General features: G+C 39.2%; 1 protein-coding gene across 1 annotated transcript in view; it reads right to left on the bottom strand.

Annotated features, from left to right (window-relative positions):
• The window catches only part of Phex (phosphate regulating endopeptidase homolog X-linked), a 192072-nt gene that overhangs the window by 122826 nt on the left and 50236 nt on the right, over positions 1–19010 (bottom strand). The window contains exons 9-12 of the mRNA XM_037199438.1: positions 16670–16753; positions 15447–15592; positions 3898–3991; positions 1324–1452 (exon numbers count right to left, since the gene is read on the bottom strand). Of these exons, the coding sequence (XP_037055333.1) occupies positions 1324–1452; positions 3898–3991; positions 15447–15592; positions 16670–16753 (453 nt within the window). The remainder of the gene's footprint in view (positions 1–1323; positions 1453–3897; positions 3992–15446; positions 15593–16669; positions 16754–19010) is intronic.

The raw sequence follows: 19010 nt of genomic DNA, 5'->3' as shown, positions 1-19010 counted from the left end.
TCCTAAATAAAGAGAATATAACAGTAGTTGACAGTGGCAGAGAATGGGGGATGGGAAAATTTGGTGATGTTGGTAAAATGGTACAAACTTTCATATAAGAATATGTAAGATGTGTAATTGCCAATGATCTTGTGCAGAGCATGATGGCTTTAGTTACTAACAATGTGTTGCATGCTTCAAATTTGTTAAGAGTACATATTAAGTGTCTGTATGTGGTATACCGATTTCCTTCGAAGTTTATTAAGATGTGAGAAGTTCTTTTTTAAGGGGGGTTTTTAAGACTGGAAATTTTAAAGGAAGGTTCCTTAGAACTCAAAAAGTAAACAACTCAGAAACCTAGAGAAGTTCTTGAAACTGACTAGGTATAGTAGGCCCCTCCCTCCCTAAGCTCACATAATCGGTAAGGATTGCTGAGGAGACAGAGGCCAGGTCTGAAAGACAGAGAACTGCCAAGCTGCGTGGAAGTGGCACAGACCAGCTGGCTGCCCCAAAGATACTCGGAGCTGTTGAGCTGCATGCATCTCATGCAGTGAGCGCTGGGACTCCAGTCTTTGTGAGCAGCCGCCCATGATGGCGTGGGCTTTCAGTCATCCCTGCTTCTATAAGTAACCCTTCATTCATACACCTATAAGTAAGCCCAGTGAAACTCGAGTAGTTCATTAAGCTGGACTTCAGTGGTGTCATTGCTTTGGTCTGTTGTCAGTTCCCTCCCTGGGGTGAGTAAACACTTGTTCATGGCTCCCCAGAAACAGTGTCACACAATGCCATCCCACAGACAAACACAAAACAGTCAATGTGGTGATGAGTGTGCTGACTTCATTGTGGTAATCACTTTACAGTGTGTACCAAACCATAACATTATATATATATATATATTCAATCTTTATATGTCAAATAAGCCTCAGTAAGGCTTAAAGAAAAAAAATATATCCTCTCCTTTAAGGCAGCTGAAACAGATGGAGGAGAACATGTAACCATGCTGATAAATATCTTTAAATTCATGACCTTGAACCTCACCTAGACTTAGATTTTTTACCCTGTGCTAAGCAGCCATAACAAATGTCCCCAGTCACACTGGCCCACTCCTTTGGACAGGCATTGCATACATTTCCTATCTTCCACCCTTCAATATCTGCTCACCATCTCACATTTGCTGAACTGTATCCCCATTTCCCTGAAAAACGCAAAGAAGCAGAAGAGAAGCCCCGTGGATCTCTGCACCCTGGGAGGTGGACTATAGACTGGACCATCACAACTGCCGGGTCTGCCTCGATGACCACCATTCCATTTGTTTGTCTTTAGCATCGAGGAAGCTCCACTCACCATCTCCTTCTTATCTTCCTGGAAGTGAACATTCACAAACATTTTCCCCACAACATAAGGGAGGGCACTTTCGATAAAGTTAACACATTTGTCCCACTGAGGCAGCAGAGTCGTGGTCCCCTGGATTACCTGCGGAAAATAATCAATACAATTTGAGCTTTGTTCAAATGGTATCTGGTGCTGGGGGCAGGGGAGTCAAGCCATCTGAACAAAGCAGTCTACAAAAATACTTCCCACCCCATCTCATACAAATGCCAAATAGGAAAGGCCAAGGTGAAATAAGATGGAGAAAATAAAACTCTATTTGTCCCTAGTTTCTAGCGACAACTAAATGAAAATGTTTTGGCAGTGGAAAAACAATGCATTTTACCTTTGTTCTAGTTTTCTTCATTAAGCAAAAACATATGGGCAATGGCATAGCTTTTGTGCAGCAAGTCACGACAGAAAGAAATGCAGTTCAAGCATCTAGACAGTACTTAGTATCTATTGAGGATTGCAGTTCTACCAGGGAAGGTTTAGAATTGTAGGTAAACACAGTTCTTGTTAGCAGACCAGCAGACCATATCTCTCCATGAACAACCTGGGGAGCCCATTTACACAGTGTCATAGCAGAGTAAAATACAGATGTAAATGCTTTTTCCCATCTGCCGTGTTATACCATTATAAGAAAACTTCCATAAACAAGTAAGGGACTTCAGAAGCAGGATTTGAAAGTGCCAAGGTTTACTCTTGGGGATGAAAGCACAGAAATAAATGCTCTGCAAGTTTTCTCTGAAGACTGGAGTGTGCAGGCAGACAGGTAGGGATGGGGAGGAGGCCCTGAGAGTAGTGGCCTGGAATACCCCACACACAATTTTAGAGCCAGGTTTTTAGAATAGGGCAAAAGGGATTAAAGCTTAAATTCATCTCCCCTTCTTTTGCTTTCTGGGAACACGACCCTTCTCAGAGGTAAGGGATGAAGCTATTTTTAAAACCTCCAGAGAAAGTAATCCTACAACCTCCTTTGGCAATTCAATATTATATTTAGCACTTCATGTTCAAAAAACATCCCCTTATACCTAACCTCAAATTTTCACACACCACTTCTTACACCTTGCTCTCTCATTCTCTTCACAGTGGGGGTGGAGAGCAGCTGGGTACCATCTTTTATGTGATCCATAGGAGTTAAAAATACACACACAGCAAAAATACCTACTTGTTTTCTATCTTAACTATTTGATATGGCCTAAATATAAGTAATTATTTCATGCTTATCTAGCCTCTATAAAGTAACTTTTTATATTCTAGTGACTATAAAGGGTCAAAAGTTGCCCCAAATAACCCTATCACTCTCCAAGTATAATAGTCCACTATAAATTTCTGTATTTGTCAGTTTCTCTAAGAATTAAAATGTATGTTGAATGAAATGAGCTTATAAGATTTGACATTCATTTTTATTTAAATTGATAGAAAAATAAAATACTTTTTAGAGCCACAATATCCTTAAGTCCTCTAAGCCATACCAGAATTAGTCATATGTCTTAAAAATGCAGATGAAAGTAACATCTGTCTGTGAGAGTTGGGAGGCAACAGAGGTGGGTGAGAAACAAAGACTCAAGGGCCAGGTAAGTGAGGACAAGAAAATGGATTCAGGCACTTAAGGATATCACAGGAAGAAATTGAAATGGGTCTAGCAGAATTAGGATAGATTTAAGATTGAATATCTAAGTACAGTTAAAGATGCAATTCTAACACCAAATGAAAAATGAAGCTGGAACATTCTCTCTATATATAATTAGAACAAGGAGAAACCTTGAAAACCATAGTTACAGTGAAAGATTGTCAGACTGTATCCATCCAGTCTAATTGAATTTGTATATCCTTTGATGAACATCTCCTCTTTCCCAGCCTCCCTCCTCCAATTTCTAGTAACCGCCTTCCTGCTCACTGATTTTTATCAACTATTTCATATTCCACATATATTTGAGATTATGCAACATTTGTCATGCTGTGTAAAGTGATCATAGTTAATGATAATTGCATATTTCAATTTTGATAAAATAGAGCTTTGAGGTTCTAGACACAGAAGTGAAGATATATTGCTGAGATGATGTATATATTCATTATCTTGACTGGATTTTTCTATAATGCATTTGTAGATCAAAACATCACACTGACCCCCACAAATATACACAATTATCACAAGTGTTTGCCAGTGAAAATGTAAAGAAATTAAATGAAATTTGAACTACTTTTAAAGTGATGTATCATTAAGAAACATCAAAACCATAATTTCAGCTAAAAGCACTAAAAAAAGTAGAAATGAGATGTTAAGGAGGGATGTTTGAAGAAGATTTGATCGCCCAGAGTACAGCTCTAAATATTATTATACAGCCACAATGTAGAGCTTGAGGTACTTTTTACAGGACATAGGTATATCTGAATGAAATGAAATAATGCAAAAAAAAAAAGTTTAAAGGAGAGTTTAGGCTGCAAGCTCCCTGTATCCCACCCTTAAAGATTTTTTTTTACTGGAATGGTTAACATTTGGACTGTTCCAGAATGTATGAAACATTTTGATATCTATTAACTTACCCTTGAGAATTCCAGCCATCTATATTGAAAGCGCCTGCTTAGGTTTGGAATTCTGGAATAAACCATTCTCCATACCAAATAGTTGGCAATGGTTCTATTAAAGGAGAAAAATGAACATTTAATATATTTTAGGTCATATCTGATTCCCTGAAAAACACCTTTGGAGAGCTGTTGGCAAGGATAATACAAGGTTAATGAGCACCACCAAAATCAGCTTGAAGATTCCAGCCCCAAGGTATAGGCCTCCCCCCAGCCTCCTGTGCCTGCAAATAGGAATACCTTCAAATTACTAATGACTTGATCTAATGCCTGTGTATTATTGGCCTTTCAGAAACTAAAATCAAAATATTTATTAATAACAATCATCTAAATTTTTACTTTGTTTCTATAAGCTCTAAGTATGTGAACCTACGCAAGTCATCTAAGCCTTCTTGATTCTTTGCTTGTGAAACAATGAGGATGTTCTCTGCTTCACAATGTGATTGCAAGGTTAAAATAACAAATAATTAACAGAGTAAACTCCTAAGTCTCTGTTGACTTCGAAACATATGAAGAATCTCATATGGTTCTGTAATGCCCTGATGCATAGTTTCAAGACTCTGTTCTATTTTAAGTGTTGCCATATTCTATAAGAAAAGAATCCCTGACCTCAGAAAGATGTATGGTCTGAGTTCATTTCTAACTCACCAATGATGATAGATACTTAATGACCATTCCCTCTTAGCTGTGCCATTACCATGGTGACTAATAACACTCATTCCTAAGATGGCTCCTGGGTCATGCAGAAATGTGAACAGCAGTGAGACATGATGATAGTAACCAATTCAACAAGAACAATTCACATGTTCATTTGCATGATACTCTGCCACAGTAGATATGTTCTCCAATGAGCAAAATAGTTTTTGAATATATACAAGTATAGAGATGTTTGTTTTAATTTATATAGACATACAGATTAATATACCAGGAACATTTTTGAGACAGGTAGCCCACGTTGACATCGAGCTCATGATCCTTATGCCTATATCTCTTAAGTGTACTGGGATAACAAGCGTGTGCCACCATGCTTGAAGATTTGTGTATTTTTATTTTATGTGCTTAAGTGTTTTGTATGTGTGTTAGTACACCACATACGTGCAGTGTCTGCAGAAGCCAGAGAAGGTTACAGTCCCCTGTAACAGGAGACTTACCAATGGTTGTGAGTCACCATGTGGGTGCTGATAACTGAACCCAGGCCCTCTGCAAGAGTAGCAAGTGCTCTTAACCATTGAGTCATCTCTCCATCCCCTCAAAGAATTATTTTTAATATATATAGAAATTGAAATTTTTAAAGATAAAATATTTAGGGTCATGAATTTATTTTTCAAACATCATGTCATTCGTACTTTAAGACATATTATCCACATAAAATTATGTTAGTATGACCAGGTATGTAAATATGTGTTTCATATAGTCTTCTTGACTATTTCAGAAAGTTTTGGCATACCCTTGTCAGATCTGACTCAGTCAATATTGTTTTTCCCTTCTGGCTAACTAAAATGGCATGGTAGTATAGAAAAGGGACACTGCCAATTTCTTGTTATTAGTTTGTACTTCCATTACTAATAGTCACTTCAATTCCTGTTTCTCTAAAGGAGGGATTAGGGAGGGAGGGAGGGCTGAGGGAGAGAGTATGAGGAGAGATGACTGGAATAGGTGGCATTTAGGGGGCAATGTGGAAACCCAGGGCAGTGGAGACCTCCTGGAACCTATGAGGGTGACCCTAGAGAGGTCTCCTAGTAATGGAGGATATGGAGCCATCTTCTATAGCCAGACTAGGCTTCCAGTGGTGGAACTGGGACTTCAATCCAGCCTCAAAACCTGTGACCCACAACCTGTCCTGACTTTAAGATGCCTGGGGGAAATGGTGGCTCAGAGCTTGTGGGAGTGGCCAACCAATGACTGGTCTAACTTGAGGCCCAAGCCACAAGAGAGAGCCCATGCCTGACACTGCCTGCATGACCAGAAACCAGAAGCCAGATATTCAGAGACCTAAGATAGACCCAAATACAATTGACAAAAAGTCAATGAAATGATTCTTAAAGATATGTGTATTCATCTAAAAGCTTTACTATACTCATAGATTGATGCCTAGCCCAATCATCATCAGATGGGAGCAGGTGCAGAAACCCACAAACATTAGGTGGAACTTGGGGAACCCTGCAGAAGACAGGGAGGAAGACTTTTAAGAGTCAGAGGGATCAAGGACACCAGGAAAATACAGCCCACAAAATAAACTAGGCAGTGCTCATAGGGACTAAGAGACTGTAGCAGCAATTATGGAGCCTGTGTGGGTCTGTGTTAGGCCTTCTGTATATATGCTGTGGCTGTTTAGCTTGGGGGTTTTGTTATATTCCTACTAGGGAGAGGGGGTGTCTCTGACTCTTTTGCCTGCTAACAGGACCCTTTTCCTCCTACTGTGTTGCTATGAAGGTTTATGCCTAGTCTTATTGCATCTTGTTACACCATGTCCAGTTGATATCACTGGGAGGCCTGTTTTTTTCTGAAGGGAAATGGAGTAGCAGCAGCAGTGGATCTGGGGGAGAAGAGAGGTGGAGAAGTACTGGAAGGAGGGTAAGGAGAGGTGGGAGAGGAGGCTGCAGTCAGGATGTATCACATGTGAGAAGAATAAAGAAAAATTAAGATAAAAAAAGAATTTTTAAGTATTTCAGAATTACTTTTAATGTACAAATGAAAACAAACTAACAATAGTAAACAGTGTGTCCCCTAAGCTATGGGCCTGTGGTCATCAATATAGTAGAATTCTATTAATCATAATTATTTTTTAAATTAGAAAATGAAAATACAGACATTCTAAAATTTTCTTCTTGCACCTGAGACCATGCTAGAGTATGCACATATCTCCTCAGAGTCCAACATCCAAACAACTTAAGTCTTGCCCTCAGCTATGTTCTGTTTTGGTAACTAAAAGAAACACGGCATCTTAGGCCTTTCCTTTTTGCCTACATATCCCTACTTCTCAACAAACCAAGAAATTCTCACCAAGCATTTACTGTTGATTCTGCACCTACAGTCAGTGTGATGGTTAACACTGTCCATTTGACAGGCTCTAGAGTCACTTGAGAAACAAGCCTCTAGGCAAGCCTGGGAGAGATTGTCTAGATTGAGTTAACTGAAGTTGGAAGACCCATCCTGAACGCCTGCCTATTCTATGGGCAGGAGTGGCGGCTCCAATAAAAAGAGGAAAGCTAGCAGAGAACACACATTTACTTCTCTCAGCTTCATGGCTGCAGATGCAATGTGAGCAACTGCCTCCAGCACTAGCCACCATGATGACTTCTCCATTATGATAGATTGCACCTGCAAATTGTGAGATGAAATAAGTCCTTCTCTCCTGCTTTTATGGAGTATTTGGTCACACCAACATGGAAAGAAACTGATACAGTGGAGAATGAAATATTTTAGCTTATTAGTATTTTTTTCTTAATTGTACAGATATACTGCAGTATATAAGAGATGCCTCTTTCATGGACTCAACACATCATAAGTACCTAGGTATGAACTAATAGTTCTAGTTACTGGAGAGATGGAGAGGTGAGAAAAGATATTGACTTTGAGATAGTGAAGCTTTTAGATGAATACACAGATAGCTGAAGCTTAGAATCATTTAGTGAAATCCTCATCACACAGTCAGTGGGTTTCAAACAAGTAGACTCAGCTGGAGAGTTTTGATAAGTGAAGATGCGCAGGCCACCCCTTGTCAATTTAATCACCAGCTCTAGAGTAAGATCTAACACAAATATTATCTTTAAGTCCTGCCCCCACCAAGGCATATGTATAGTCCACTGTAATAAGCCATGGAGGCTAGGCCAGGGCCAGGTATGTCTAAAGCCTGTGTGCTTTCCCACACACCACACAGTGATATATGAAAGCTACTAATTCAACAACAGTTTCCTGATCAATCACAAAAATGTGAAAACACAGCCGGGCAGTGGTGGCGCATGCCTTTAATCCCAGCACTCGGGAGGCAGAGGCTGTGAGTTTGAGGCCAGCCTGGTCTCCAAAGCGAGTTCCAGGAAAGGCGCAAAGCTACACAGAGAAACCCTGTCTCGAAAAACCAAAAAAAAAAAAAAAAAAAAAAAAGTGAAAACACTTCACCAGAGGTGCTTTGCAGAAATCTATGGAGATTTAAAAAAAATGAATAGTGGGGTCTTTATAGCTATGACCTTACTAAGACAATAGCATAACAGGGTCTCTGAGAGGTAGAAGATGGGATGCTGGCTGGGAAGCTCACCTGGCGAGACAATGACACTGATGAGTTGTTGCAATGTGTTATAAAACTCCTGACAAAACACTACGGAGTATAGCTTAGGAGTGATAATATCACCACACCCAGGACAGAGACAACCATAATGACTGAATCACTACCACCTAATGATCAGACACGTCAAAAAAATTAGACTCAGCCACAGCCATTATATCCATTATATCCTTCTTTTGGTCCAAAAAGCATTTTTCACAATATAGTAATTTCCCCTAATGGTAATAAATAAAGAAAAGAAAATCATCCCAGCAAAGAACCCACCACTAGGACAGAAATACGAAATTTTTCCCCAAAGCCTCTGGCTCAGAAGATTGGCTATTTAAGAAGTTTTCGCTACTCTCCCTCATGTACTCAACTATCAGAAGTTTATATGTAGATTGTATTTAAGAGATAAGATACCTTCTGTGATAGAACAGTGCTGTGGAGTGGCTATTATTATCCCCATTTACAGGCGGAGAAAGAAAAGTTCAAAAGTCAAGAGACTTTCAAAGAAGTTCTCAGTCTTTCCATCTGAATTTGCATTTACTCTTCCCTTCTCATACCTACTATTTGAAGTGAGCCAGAAAGGTTCTCAAGAACCAACGAGGTCTAAAATCCTTTAGACTGTCCAGAAAAATGCCTCAGGGGGTAGTTCTCAAAGTAGTCTTTGGACCAACAGGTTAGACATCACTGGAAAACTAGGTATAAAAACCCTGATTCCCTACCCTAGATCTATCACTGCATTAATAACTATAGTGATGGGCCCCCAGAAATGTGTATGTTAACAAGTCCTACACACTGATTCTGATATATGGCATGGCTGAAAACAGTCTAATAAAATCCCATTTTCTAAACATTCTGAATACATGGCTCAACTAGGACTTTCTAAACCCTAGATCAATCCTTAAATTTTAATGTCAATATATGAATGTCTGTATCTCTGGAGATCTTAATCGATTACAGCTCTTGATTTAGTACATTGGGGACAAAGCCTAAGATTCTCCATTTTAGACAAGCTCTCAGGTCATGATTACACTGCTTATCTGTGGACTGACCACACTTTGAAGAGCTAAGTGATCTTGGGAACAGATGAGCATAATGCGAAAACCACATAACTGGACACTTTCTGAGTGAGCCTCTAGGAACTTCTGTCTAACAAAGATCATCTAAATGTACATTCTGTTTGATTTACATGAAAATAAAACTGAAGGCAAAAAAGATCACAAAAGCTTAGCAAAATTCCCAAGGGAAAAAAGTAATTCTCTCCACTACCACCTTTTTTTGTGTTCTCCTTTGTGTTTCTTTGATGGACTGTCTTTCTGTATGCTGTGAATATGTGTTGCTCTGATTGGTTGATAAATAAAGCTATTTGGCCAATAGTGAGGCAGAATAAGGTTAGGCGGGACATTCTAACTAGAGAGAGGGAAAGGAGAAAAAAAAGAGAGCAGAGGAGATGCTACCAGCCACCGCCATGAGAAACAGATAAAAAGGTACCGGTAAGCCACAAGCCACGTGGCAAAGTATATATTTATAGAAGTTGGTTAATTTAAAATATAAGAGCTAACTAGTGAGAAGCCTGCCATGGCCATAGTTTAAAAATAATATTACCCTCTCTGTGTTTATTTGGGTCTGAGTGGCTGAGGGACCACGGGGTCGCGAGAGCCGGATGGGACTAGAGAATACTGCCAGCTACACTCTCTCTCTCTCTCTCTCTCTCTCTCTCTCTCTCTCTCTCTCTCTCTCTCTCTCTCTCTCTCTCTCTCTCTCTCTCCCTTCTCACTGTTCCCTCTCTGCCACCATCCCATCCTCTTCCTCTCTCACTCTCATTCAAATTGTATTTTATAGCTGTGCCTTCTCTTTGTCTCCAGTTCCATCACTAATCTCCTCCCACTAATCAGCCAACATAAGGTAATCTCACAGTGCTCCAACTTATTAGACCTCAGATCTAGTCTAAGGTAATACTACTCCTCTCATTGTCTCATAGTCCTAGGGATGATGGTAGCTTCTTGATGTTCATAAGAATGTGAATTGGCATTTTGCATCTCATTTTGCTTTTCATTTTTTCCCCATCATCTCTGCAGCCACTTCTGTACATATTTGCTCGTTTGAAATACCACTATGGACTAAATGTGTATCCCTGTAGATTTATATGTTGAAACTGTTACACCAATGCATTGGCATCTGGTTATGGGGCCTTTGGAATTTCATTGGATTTAGATAAGATCATAAAGGCAGAACATTTAGGTCAAGATTGGTGTCATTATAAGAAATCCCAGAGAACTTTCTGTTTTTCTGTTTTTCTAAATTGGAGCAATTCTGGGGCAGCCTCAAATCAGAGAATCAGTAGGGAAAGATACAGCAGACAAAAAGAGGAGAAGTCTACAATGTCCTTTGCCTTGTGACATGCTGGTAATATTTGCCAACAACCATCCAAGAAAAAAAAATATTTGCAACATTTGTTAATTTTGATAGTTTATACAATTCCTATCACAGTTTATTTTAAACTATAGGTGCATAATCACTTAACATGGAGTCAGGAAGAGATGGAAGTAACTTGAAGGATGCAGCCCCTCCTTACCTACTCACATTTTCTCCACTTGGAACATGACCTCTTTTTCTATGGCAACCTCTAGCTTATGCCTCCAATATTACACCCTGACCATTTGCTCCCTTGAACTACAAGAGCCAATGCAGTCTCTGTATCTCCACCTCTCAAGGGGGAGTCTCATTGCTCCAGTATTTTTATATATATATACTATCTACCAAGAGTCAATAGTTGGAGATGTGGTTCAATGCTGGAATTCTTGATTAGCACTTGCAAAACATTAGGTTCAATATGCAGTACAATAAAAAAAAACATCCTGTATTACTGTCATCACACTCAATCATTTAGGAGGAACATCCCCATTCTACCAGGTGAACAGTAGGCTTGATCTAAGGGTTGAAGCATCAGTCAAGAAATGATCAGTTGATACCAACCAAAGGCACTTTGGAACATTAAAAATAACAGGAGAATTCCCAATACTAGCAATATCTAAGCAATCAGAGATATGCTACTACATGTTGGACATCTCTAACCTACAAATACAAAAATCCAAAGTGTCCCCAAATCTGAAACTTTTTGCATATTAACATAAGACTACAAGTGAAAATTTATATATGACATCATGTGACAGGACACAAAATGCAGGCATACCAAATCTATCTTATGATGGAATGACCTTCAGTCTAAGTTTAGGTGTACACAAACACAAATGCTGAGTTGTGTGTCTACACTGAGATCCCTTCTAATCATGTATTCAGAAAAAAAAATCCAAGCTCTAATCCACATCTGGTACCAAGCATTTTAGATGTGGAATGTTCAACATATATCTCTAAAACCACCCAAAAAATTTTTTAAAGTACCTATTTTGCATACAGGGGCATATATGGAACAAAACGATGGAATAGCAAAACAAATGTGAACCAATTCAAAATATCATCTCTGCTTTTTAATTGTGAGTCACTGGACAAACTGTCTTCTATGTAAAAAAAAAAAAGGGGGGGGCACTTAGAGAACTTTTCTGAGATGAAAGATTTTTTTTTTTTTTTTTTTTTTTGGTTTTTCAAGACAGGGTTTCTCCATGTAGTTTTTGGTGCCTGTCCTGGACCTCACTCTGTAGACCGGGCTGGCCTCGAACTCACAGAGATTCATCCACCTGGCTCTGCCTCCCCAGTGCTGGGATTAAAGGCGTGCACCACCACTGCCTGGCAAAAGTTCATTTTTAATCTTGATGTTAGTCAATGTCAGAATGACCTGTGTGTGGTTTCCAGCAGCAAATTCTCAGGACAGAGGCAGTACAGAAACACCAAATAGAAGGGTTGATGTGAAGAGGGTGGAAGTAATAAGCTAAAGCCTTCCCTATCCATCCTGAGCTCTAAATAGCCTGTCAGCTTCTAGTCTCTAACTTTGAAAGCAGTATCTGTATTCACATTAGTTCCACCACCCTAGGTGAACACAACATGGCCTTTTCCCTCTCTTCTCTACATGGAGAACTATTTCATATCCTTTGGGATTCTGATCACAGGTCATGGTGGTGGTAAAGCATATGGTTAATGTCTAGAAACTTTAAAGAACTGCTTAATATGTGAGAGGCACTATGCTGGATTTGAAAACTACAAAAGCAATTTCACAAAATGCCTGCCTTCCAGTAGTGTTCACTGTGTTGTAGCGAGATGGGGGGAGCTGTAAAAAAAGAGGAATCATTTCATGAAGATGCTATAAACTCTTGGATAAAAGTGTGTCTGGAGAAAATCTCACTCCTTCTCCTCCAGACGCACAGATAGACTCCGTTTTCTAGGCTCTCTCACAGCTAGATGTGTCACAGGACTAGGTCATGTCCTATGGAATGTTGGTAGAATTGACTCAGCCCATTTGAAGGCCTTTCAACAAACACTCATACAGTCCTTCACCACCAGCTGAGTGGAGAGAGTACCACAATCCTAGAGGAAGAGCAAGCTACAAGACAGAATGATCCTGTCATATCTGAGAGGACCAGAGGGCAATGAGAGTTTATAGACATTTTTTACAGCACCTGGCATATACAGTAACTATGGAGACACAAGAAGACCTTTCCTTTCAGATTACAAAAGTGAGGACCAAATAAGATCAGCAGGGAATATAGTCCAGTAGTACTTTTTTTGGCTTAGCACCATGCAAGGACCTGAGAAAAAAAGGATAAGAAGGGGAGTGGAGGGAAGGAGGAGGGGGGTGGAAGAGAGACAAAGATAAAATGGGGACAGAGGCAAGAAAGAAGACAGATACAAAAAACATTTTAAATATGCATCAGCAATGTGAAACCTTACTGTGAAATGCAAAGTGCTGGCAATCTTTTCAAGATACATATAATATCTTAAAAATCTCCTAAGTGTACATGGGACTCCCATTGTTTTTTGATGACTTGGTTGTTGAAAACTGTTTAAAATATCTAAGTATTACATTGATGCTTAAGTGAAATTTTAGATGGACATGGTTGCAGGAGTCTTCTATCTAAACGCTCTTCTACAGTTGTCCTTTGTGTTCACATTTGGGTAAGTTATCAATTTAGCATGAACTAGATGAAAATCTCCCTCCGGTTTTTCCTACTGCCTGTTGCTACATAAAGTCCCACAGTTATAAAATATAATCACCACCAGGGTTTTATGGCCCTGGTTATAAATTAAGCTTTGGGAAAAATCAAATTAATACAATTTCCAAAAGTCCCTACTATTTTAGAATGAAGTTCAGAGTCACCAGAAGAAACTGACTCCCTAGCAGCTAAACAATGACTACACAGTGTGGCAGACACGTTTTGGTGGTAATCAGCATGTGAATCTAAAATGTGCTCAGCAACTCAGTGGCATATAGAGAAAGAAGAGTACTTGGGTTTCATTTCCTAGTACATGTTGAGCAACCCCAATCAAGTAACCTGAAAACCAAAAGGCTTCAAAATCTACAACTTTTTTAAGCAGTAATTTTACAACATACATAGAAAAGTCCAGACATAACCTCCTATGAAGTGTCTCAGTCAAAATATGTACATGCTACAAATATTGTATAAAATTATCCTAAGTCTACATGCACATGTTATGCATGAAATATAATGGATTTTATATTTAGACTTGGATCCCATTCCCAAGATAGCTTATTAAGTATATGACCACTTCTGGGCCCAAGTTCTTTGGATAAGGGATGCTTAACATCTATTTTAGAGCTAGGAAATGTTTATAAAGTAGTTTTATAATATAGTGATTCTCCCATTTTCCCCAACCCCGAAAAAGAAAATCATAAAACTATCCTGGGATGCCTGTTTAAAATTCAGACTCCTGGGGCTAGAAAGATGTTTCAGTTGTTAAGAACACTAGGTGCTCTTGTAGAGGGCCCAAGTTCAGTTCCCAGTACCCATGTATCAGCTCACAACTGTCTATAAATCTAGTTCCATGAAGATCCAATGCCTGCCTCTGACCTCCACAGGTACCAAGCACCTACATGGTACACATTTATATATACATGCAGACAAAACACTCATAATACAAAAATAAATCAGTCTTTTACAAAAATAAAATAAAATGTCGAATCCTGACCCCCTGCAGACCTACTACACCAGACTCTGTGAAGGAGGTGGGGTTTGGTATTTGTATTTTAACAAGGGCCTAAGGAGATATAGCAGGTGTCATTTGCCCTGTATAGTAAGTACATTGGACTAAAAAGGCTTACCATTACATATGCTTACCCCCTGCCAAAGTCAATTTTCACCTAGCAAATTTCTAAAGGACACTACTTCTCTCTAAATGGTGAATTTATTGTTGTTTTTTCCTGTATATTTTCAATGAACATAGATGATACCTTAAACAGCTGTAGCTTTTTGTAGAAATCTAGATGCTTCTATGGAGTAGAAGTAGACATTAGATACTATATTTTATTCCTAGGACCTCTGTAGGTACCTTTAAAAAGAAACTTAATACCTGACAACATGAACAGAACCTGACTAATAAAATATTTTTTTATTATTATTATTATTTTACAACACCATTCAGTTCAACATAATAGCAACAGATTCTTTTTTTTTTTGTTTTTTATCATAGCACAGCAATTAGTTTTAGTGAATTGTTTTTATAAACTTGTTTACCTTTCATTTTCTGTGTCAAATCTAAATGGCTTAATGGACATAAACTTGAGCATTTTTAGGACTTTTTTTTCATTGTAGTCCTATGCTAGCAAAGCTGCAAACCGTAAACATGCTTTAAAATAAGTTGTTTTATCCATTCAATTTTCCTACAGCTCTCAAAGTAGCCTTGTCTTTTCAACACAGGTAATTTGGTCTGTTGCCAGAAAACTACTTGATGACTAAAAAATAAACCAGAAAGAAAAAATGCAGCAGAAGACAAAGAATGGACTGGGGGCGAAAGTGTTCATATAGAAATCTCAGGAAATAACTTCATTACTAACTAGTTCCAAAAACTAATAAACAATTTAGGTTCCCAGAGAAAACTGTATGGATAAATAAGAAATTGGGGTAAATAAGGGGCATAAAACATTGCGCATTTGTTGTTGTCTCAGCAGACAATGATGGGGGCCAATTTATCACAAAGGGCACTGTAATTTTCCCTATGACTGTCTTGCTGTAACTTTCTTTAAAAGCAATTTTCAAAGCACATGAAAAATGGAGGCCCTTCTAATTTACAGAGAAAACAAAAGCCACAGTAAAATGCATGTGAAAGTTCTTACTTCTTCCTCTCAGAGCCTAGTATCCTAAACAAATCTTTAAAGTATTGTGGGACGCGGACCACCACATTCTCCGAGGGGCCGATGTCTTTCAAGTGTGGGTAGAGTCTGGTATCAATGACCTTCTTGATATAGCCCAGCCAGTCAAACTGAGAATAGAGAAAACAAATGAAACCTATGTTAAGGTAGCAAGTAAGAGGAAAGGCATTCAAAGAGTAGGCTGAGCATAATCCATTCCATCCAAATCATTAAGGATGAAACTGCTCATCGTTTGCTTCCCCAGAAACCAAAGTCAGATCATTGCCACTCAGACCTATGGCTTTCATCAAAAATGGAGCCTGTCTGTGTTCTGTACCACAAATTTCTGGAATAATAGACATTCCCTCAGCTACTCCAGCGTTTCTTTGCCCTCCATCTTCTATCTTGTTCCCTCAGCCCCACCTCACTCCAAGACCTTCTCTTCTGTTAGCCTAGTTCACTCCTCTAATCCCCTGGTCTCCCTCCCTCAATACTCTCCCTCGAAGTCTCACGTTCCCTTCTTCTTCCCCTAAACTCAGACACAGATGCCTTAGCACACTATTGGTCTTCTCCTCTGTGCAACCTCTCTTATTCCAAAAGGGAAAAAAGCCACAACAAAATAACTCACCTCCATTCTATAGAGCATCATTGAAAACCAGTTACTCACTTGCGTAGCACCCCCTTCCCTACCTCGTACCCCACAGCAGGGACGGTCACATGACAGAATTAAAAGCAAGCCATCTGGGAATATTCTGAAAAGGGGCTTTTCTGTTTATCCTGGTAAAATAAGTAAGTCAGAAAAGACCGTGGGTCCTTCCCCTTCTCTTTGCCTTAATGTGGAAGAGCTACAATGGTCACTTTATAACCATGTTATCAAAATGAAGTAAAAAAGGCTGAGGAGACTAAAATGTAGAGATAACGCCTATACAATGTTAAACAGCTGAACCAACACCAACTAATGCCCATGGCTATGTTGTAAGAAAATGGCCTTATTGTTTTAAGCCACTATCAGAAAGCTCTTAGTCTTCCCTACAACTGAAGAAATCCCACTGCACACACAACGATAATTTATGTGATAGTTGAAAAGAAAGATAATCAAAATGATGAATAGTAAGATTCAAGATTTACAAGGCTAACTTTTATACACAGATGAAATCAAATCCCTTGTAAATACTAGGGAACACATTTTTTGGAGAGTTTTCACCAACCTGGGGAATCATAGCACTCAGTTCTGAGATATTCATTTTGTTATACATAGCTTCACTGGTTCGGTTTTCATGTGGAATCATTATCTGTCAAAAAGAGATTTGGGTTATTTTTTCAAATGAATCATTTATTATTGCATGACTGCTTTTCACATGTGCCAAAACATCTGTATATTATTATCAACTTTTCCAAGGCTTTGGTGTGATGCCCAGCTGTGGGGAGAGAATTAAAAAAAAAAAGCAGCATTTTAGACAGGATTAAAAAAATAAAAAGAAACTTAGATATCCTCTTCAGTGGGAAATATTGTCCCCAGTACAAAAAGAAGTTCCCAGAATGCCCTTCTCCTCTACCATGTGGATGGGCCAAGTCCATCACTGGCTCAATTTTGACAACCAAGCTGAAGTTGCACGATTAAGATCAACATTCCATGTTTACCTGTCAATGAACTCAGCTCATTCACCTCTAGGGGACAATGGTCAATGACAGAAAGGAAGCTATGTACATATCACTGGTGCCTGCGATCATTTTTTTGACCTTAGATTTCCCACTGCTGGAGGTATGAATTTGGTTACCACCTAGGAAAATTTCACAAGCTTCTAGCCTCTGCCATATTTAATCTGAGAACTGCAACAATGACTCTTCCTCAAGAGTCATTTTAATCACTTCCACTGACCAACCATAGTTCCCTTGCCCACATTATCACTTTGCATTTCTTTCTACTCCCTTACATCCATTAGCCATGTCCACCTCACCTACAACTCTCCTACCCTCACACCTCCTGCCCATTATCACCATCTCCGTGGCTAGGACTGATTGAAGACTTTGCCTAAGGTTTATGTTCCCTAACAAGGCTTTGCAATTGAACTCTACTTTGCTTTAATCACCAGGGCAACTTCATGGACAAGTCCTCTCTCTTCTCATTCAGTCTCTCAGACAGAGATAGTGTAGATGCATATTTTGCAGCAATCTTTACTTATTTGGATTTGATGAGGCATTTTTCCTCCTCAGCCTCAGAAACTGTGTATCTTGGTAATTTGGATGTGACAAGTCACCTGAAGACTAAGGGAATGAAAGAAACATTCCTACCAGACAAAACTTCATGCACCACAGATATTTCGAGATAAAATCACAGGATCTGAATAGCAGGCAACTGCTCCTCTCTTCTAAGTCCTTCAGTGTCTTAGTGTCTCCCTCCCCACTCTCCACTGGAGAGGTAACATGCCCCTTACAGTTGCCTTGCTGTTTGAGAACCCTAAATCATTGCCTCAGAGGATTTCTACATGTCTCTCCCACCCTCCTCCTTTCTCAACTCAGAGTCCAAGCTCCAGGTCGAAACCCTTTGGCCTCAAAGCTGTTTTCAGCTCTCTAGCAGCTGCTCCCCTGCACACAATGGACTTGTCACTTCATTTACCCTCTCAACAATTCTGTCTTGCCTCAGCCCAGCTGCTTTTAGATTTCTTTTTGGTCTAACTCCCTGGCTCAAGGCAAGGCCTTCCATGCTATTTATCACACCTTCAGTTCAAATTAGTACTCTGGGCCTCCTATTTTCTTGGGAAGGGAATCCAAACAGCATGTAGACATGGCTTATAGGCACATCTGAAACAATCTTCACAACATTTAAGGAACACACAGTACTAAACTTTAAAGTGAAGTTGGGTTTCATTAAGAATGTGTTTTAATACAGAGGGAAGTAGAAAGACACAGAAAGAAAATCTTAAGGATAGTATTAGATGCCCTAGAGTAAACACAGGCTTGACGAAAGAGTTTTCAAGAATGAACCAGAAGGACACACATATGCCACAGTGCATGTATGTAAGTCAGAGGATAACTTTGGGCATTGATCCTCATCTACTTGGTTTGAGGCAGGGTCTCTTTTTTTTAATCTGTTATTGCACTGTGTATACCAGGCTAGCTGTTTCACGAGATTCCCAGAATTCTCTTGTTTTCACTTCCCATCTCAAAGGAGAAACACTACAGTAAGTGCTTTACCTACTGAGTCATCAACCTAGCCCCTATAAAGAAACTTCCTGCTGTGAGTAGGAATGTGGAGAAAGATACACGTGAACATCCTAATTCCTCAACCCTACCCTTCGCCCCAACTCCACATCTCAACATACCATCACCAGTTTACAAAATACAAAACCTCAGAATTTTTAGCAGCTTCCATAAAAAAATCACCAAGGTCTCCCACAAGCAAATGTTACCATATTTCTTCTCTGTGGACATGAGAACATTTAGGGATTTTGCACATTAGTTCTTCTAGAAAGCAGTCATTCTATAAACAAAGCCATTTAGGATTTACCATTCTCCAACAAATTGGTTCCCCTACCTCTTTTTGTCTCT

This window comes from Peromyscus leucopus, chromosome X (assembly GCF_004664715.2).
Source record: "Peromyscus leucopus breed LL Stock chromosome X, UCI_PerLeu_2.1, whole genome shotgun sequence".
Taxonomy (NCBI): Eukaryota; Metazoa; Chordata; class Mammalia; order Rodentia; family Cricetidae; genus Peromyscus; species Peromyscus leucopus.
Note: the sequence above shows the minus strand (reverse complement) of the source record. Positions and strands in the feature narration are given on the sequence as shown.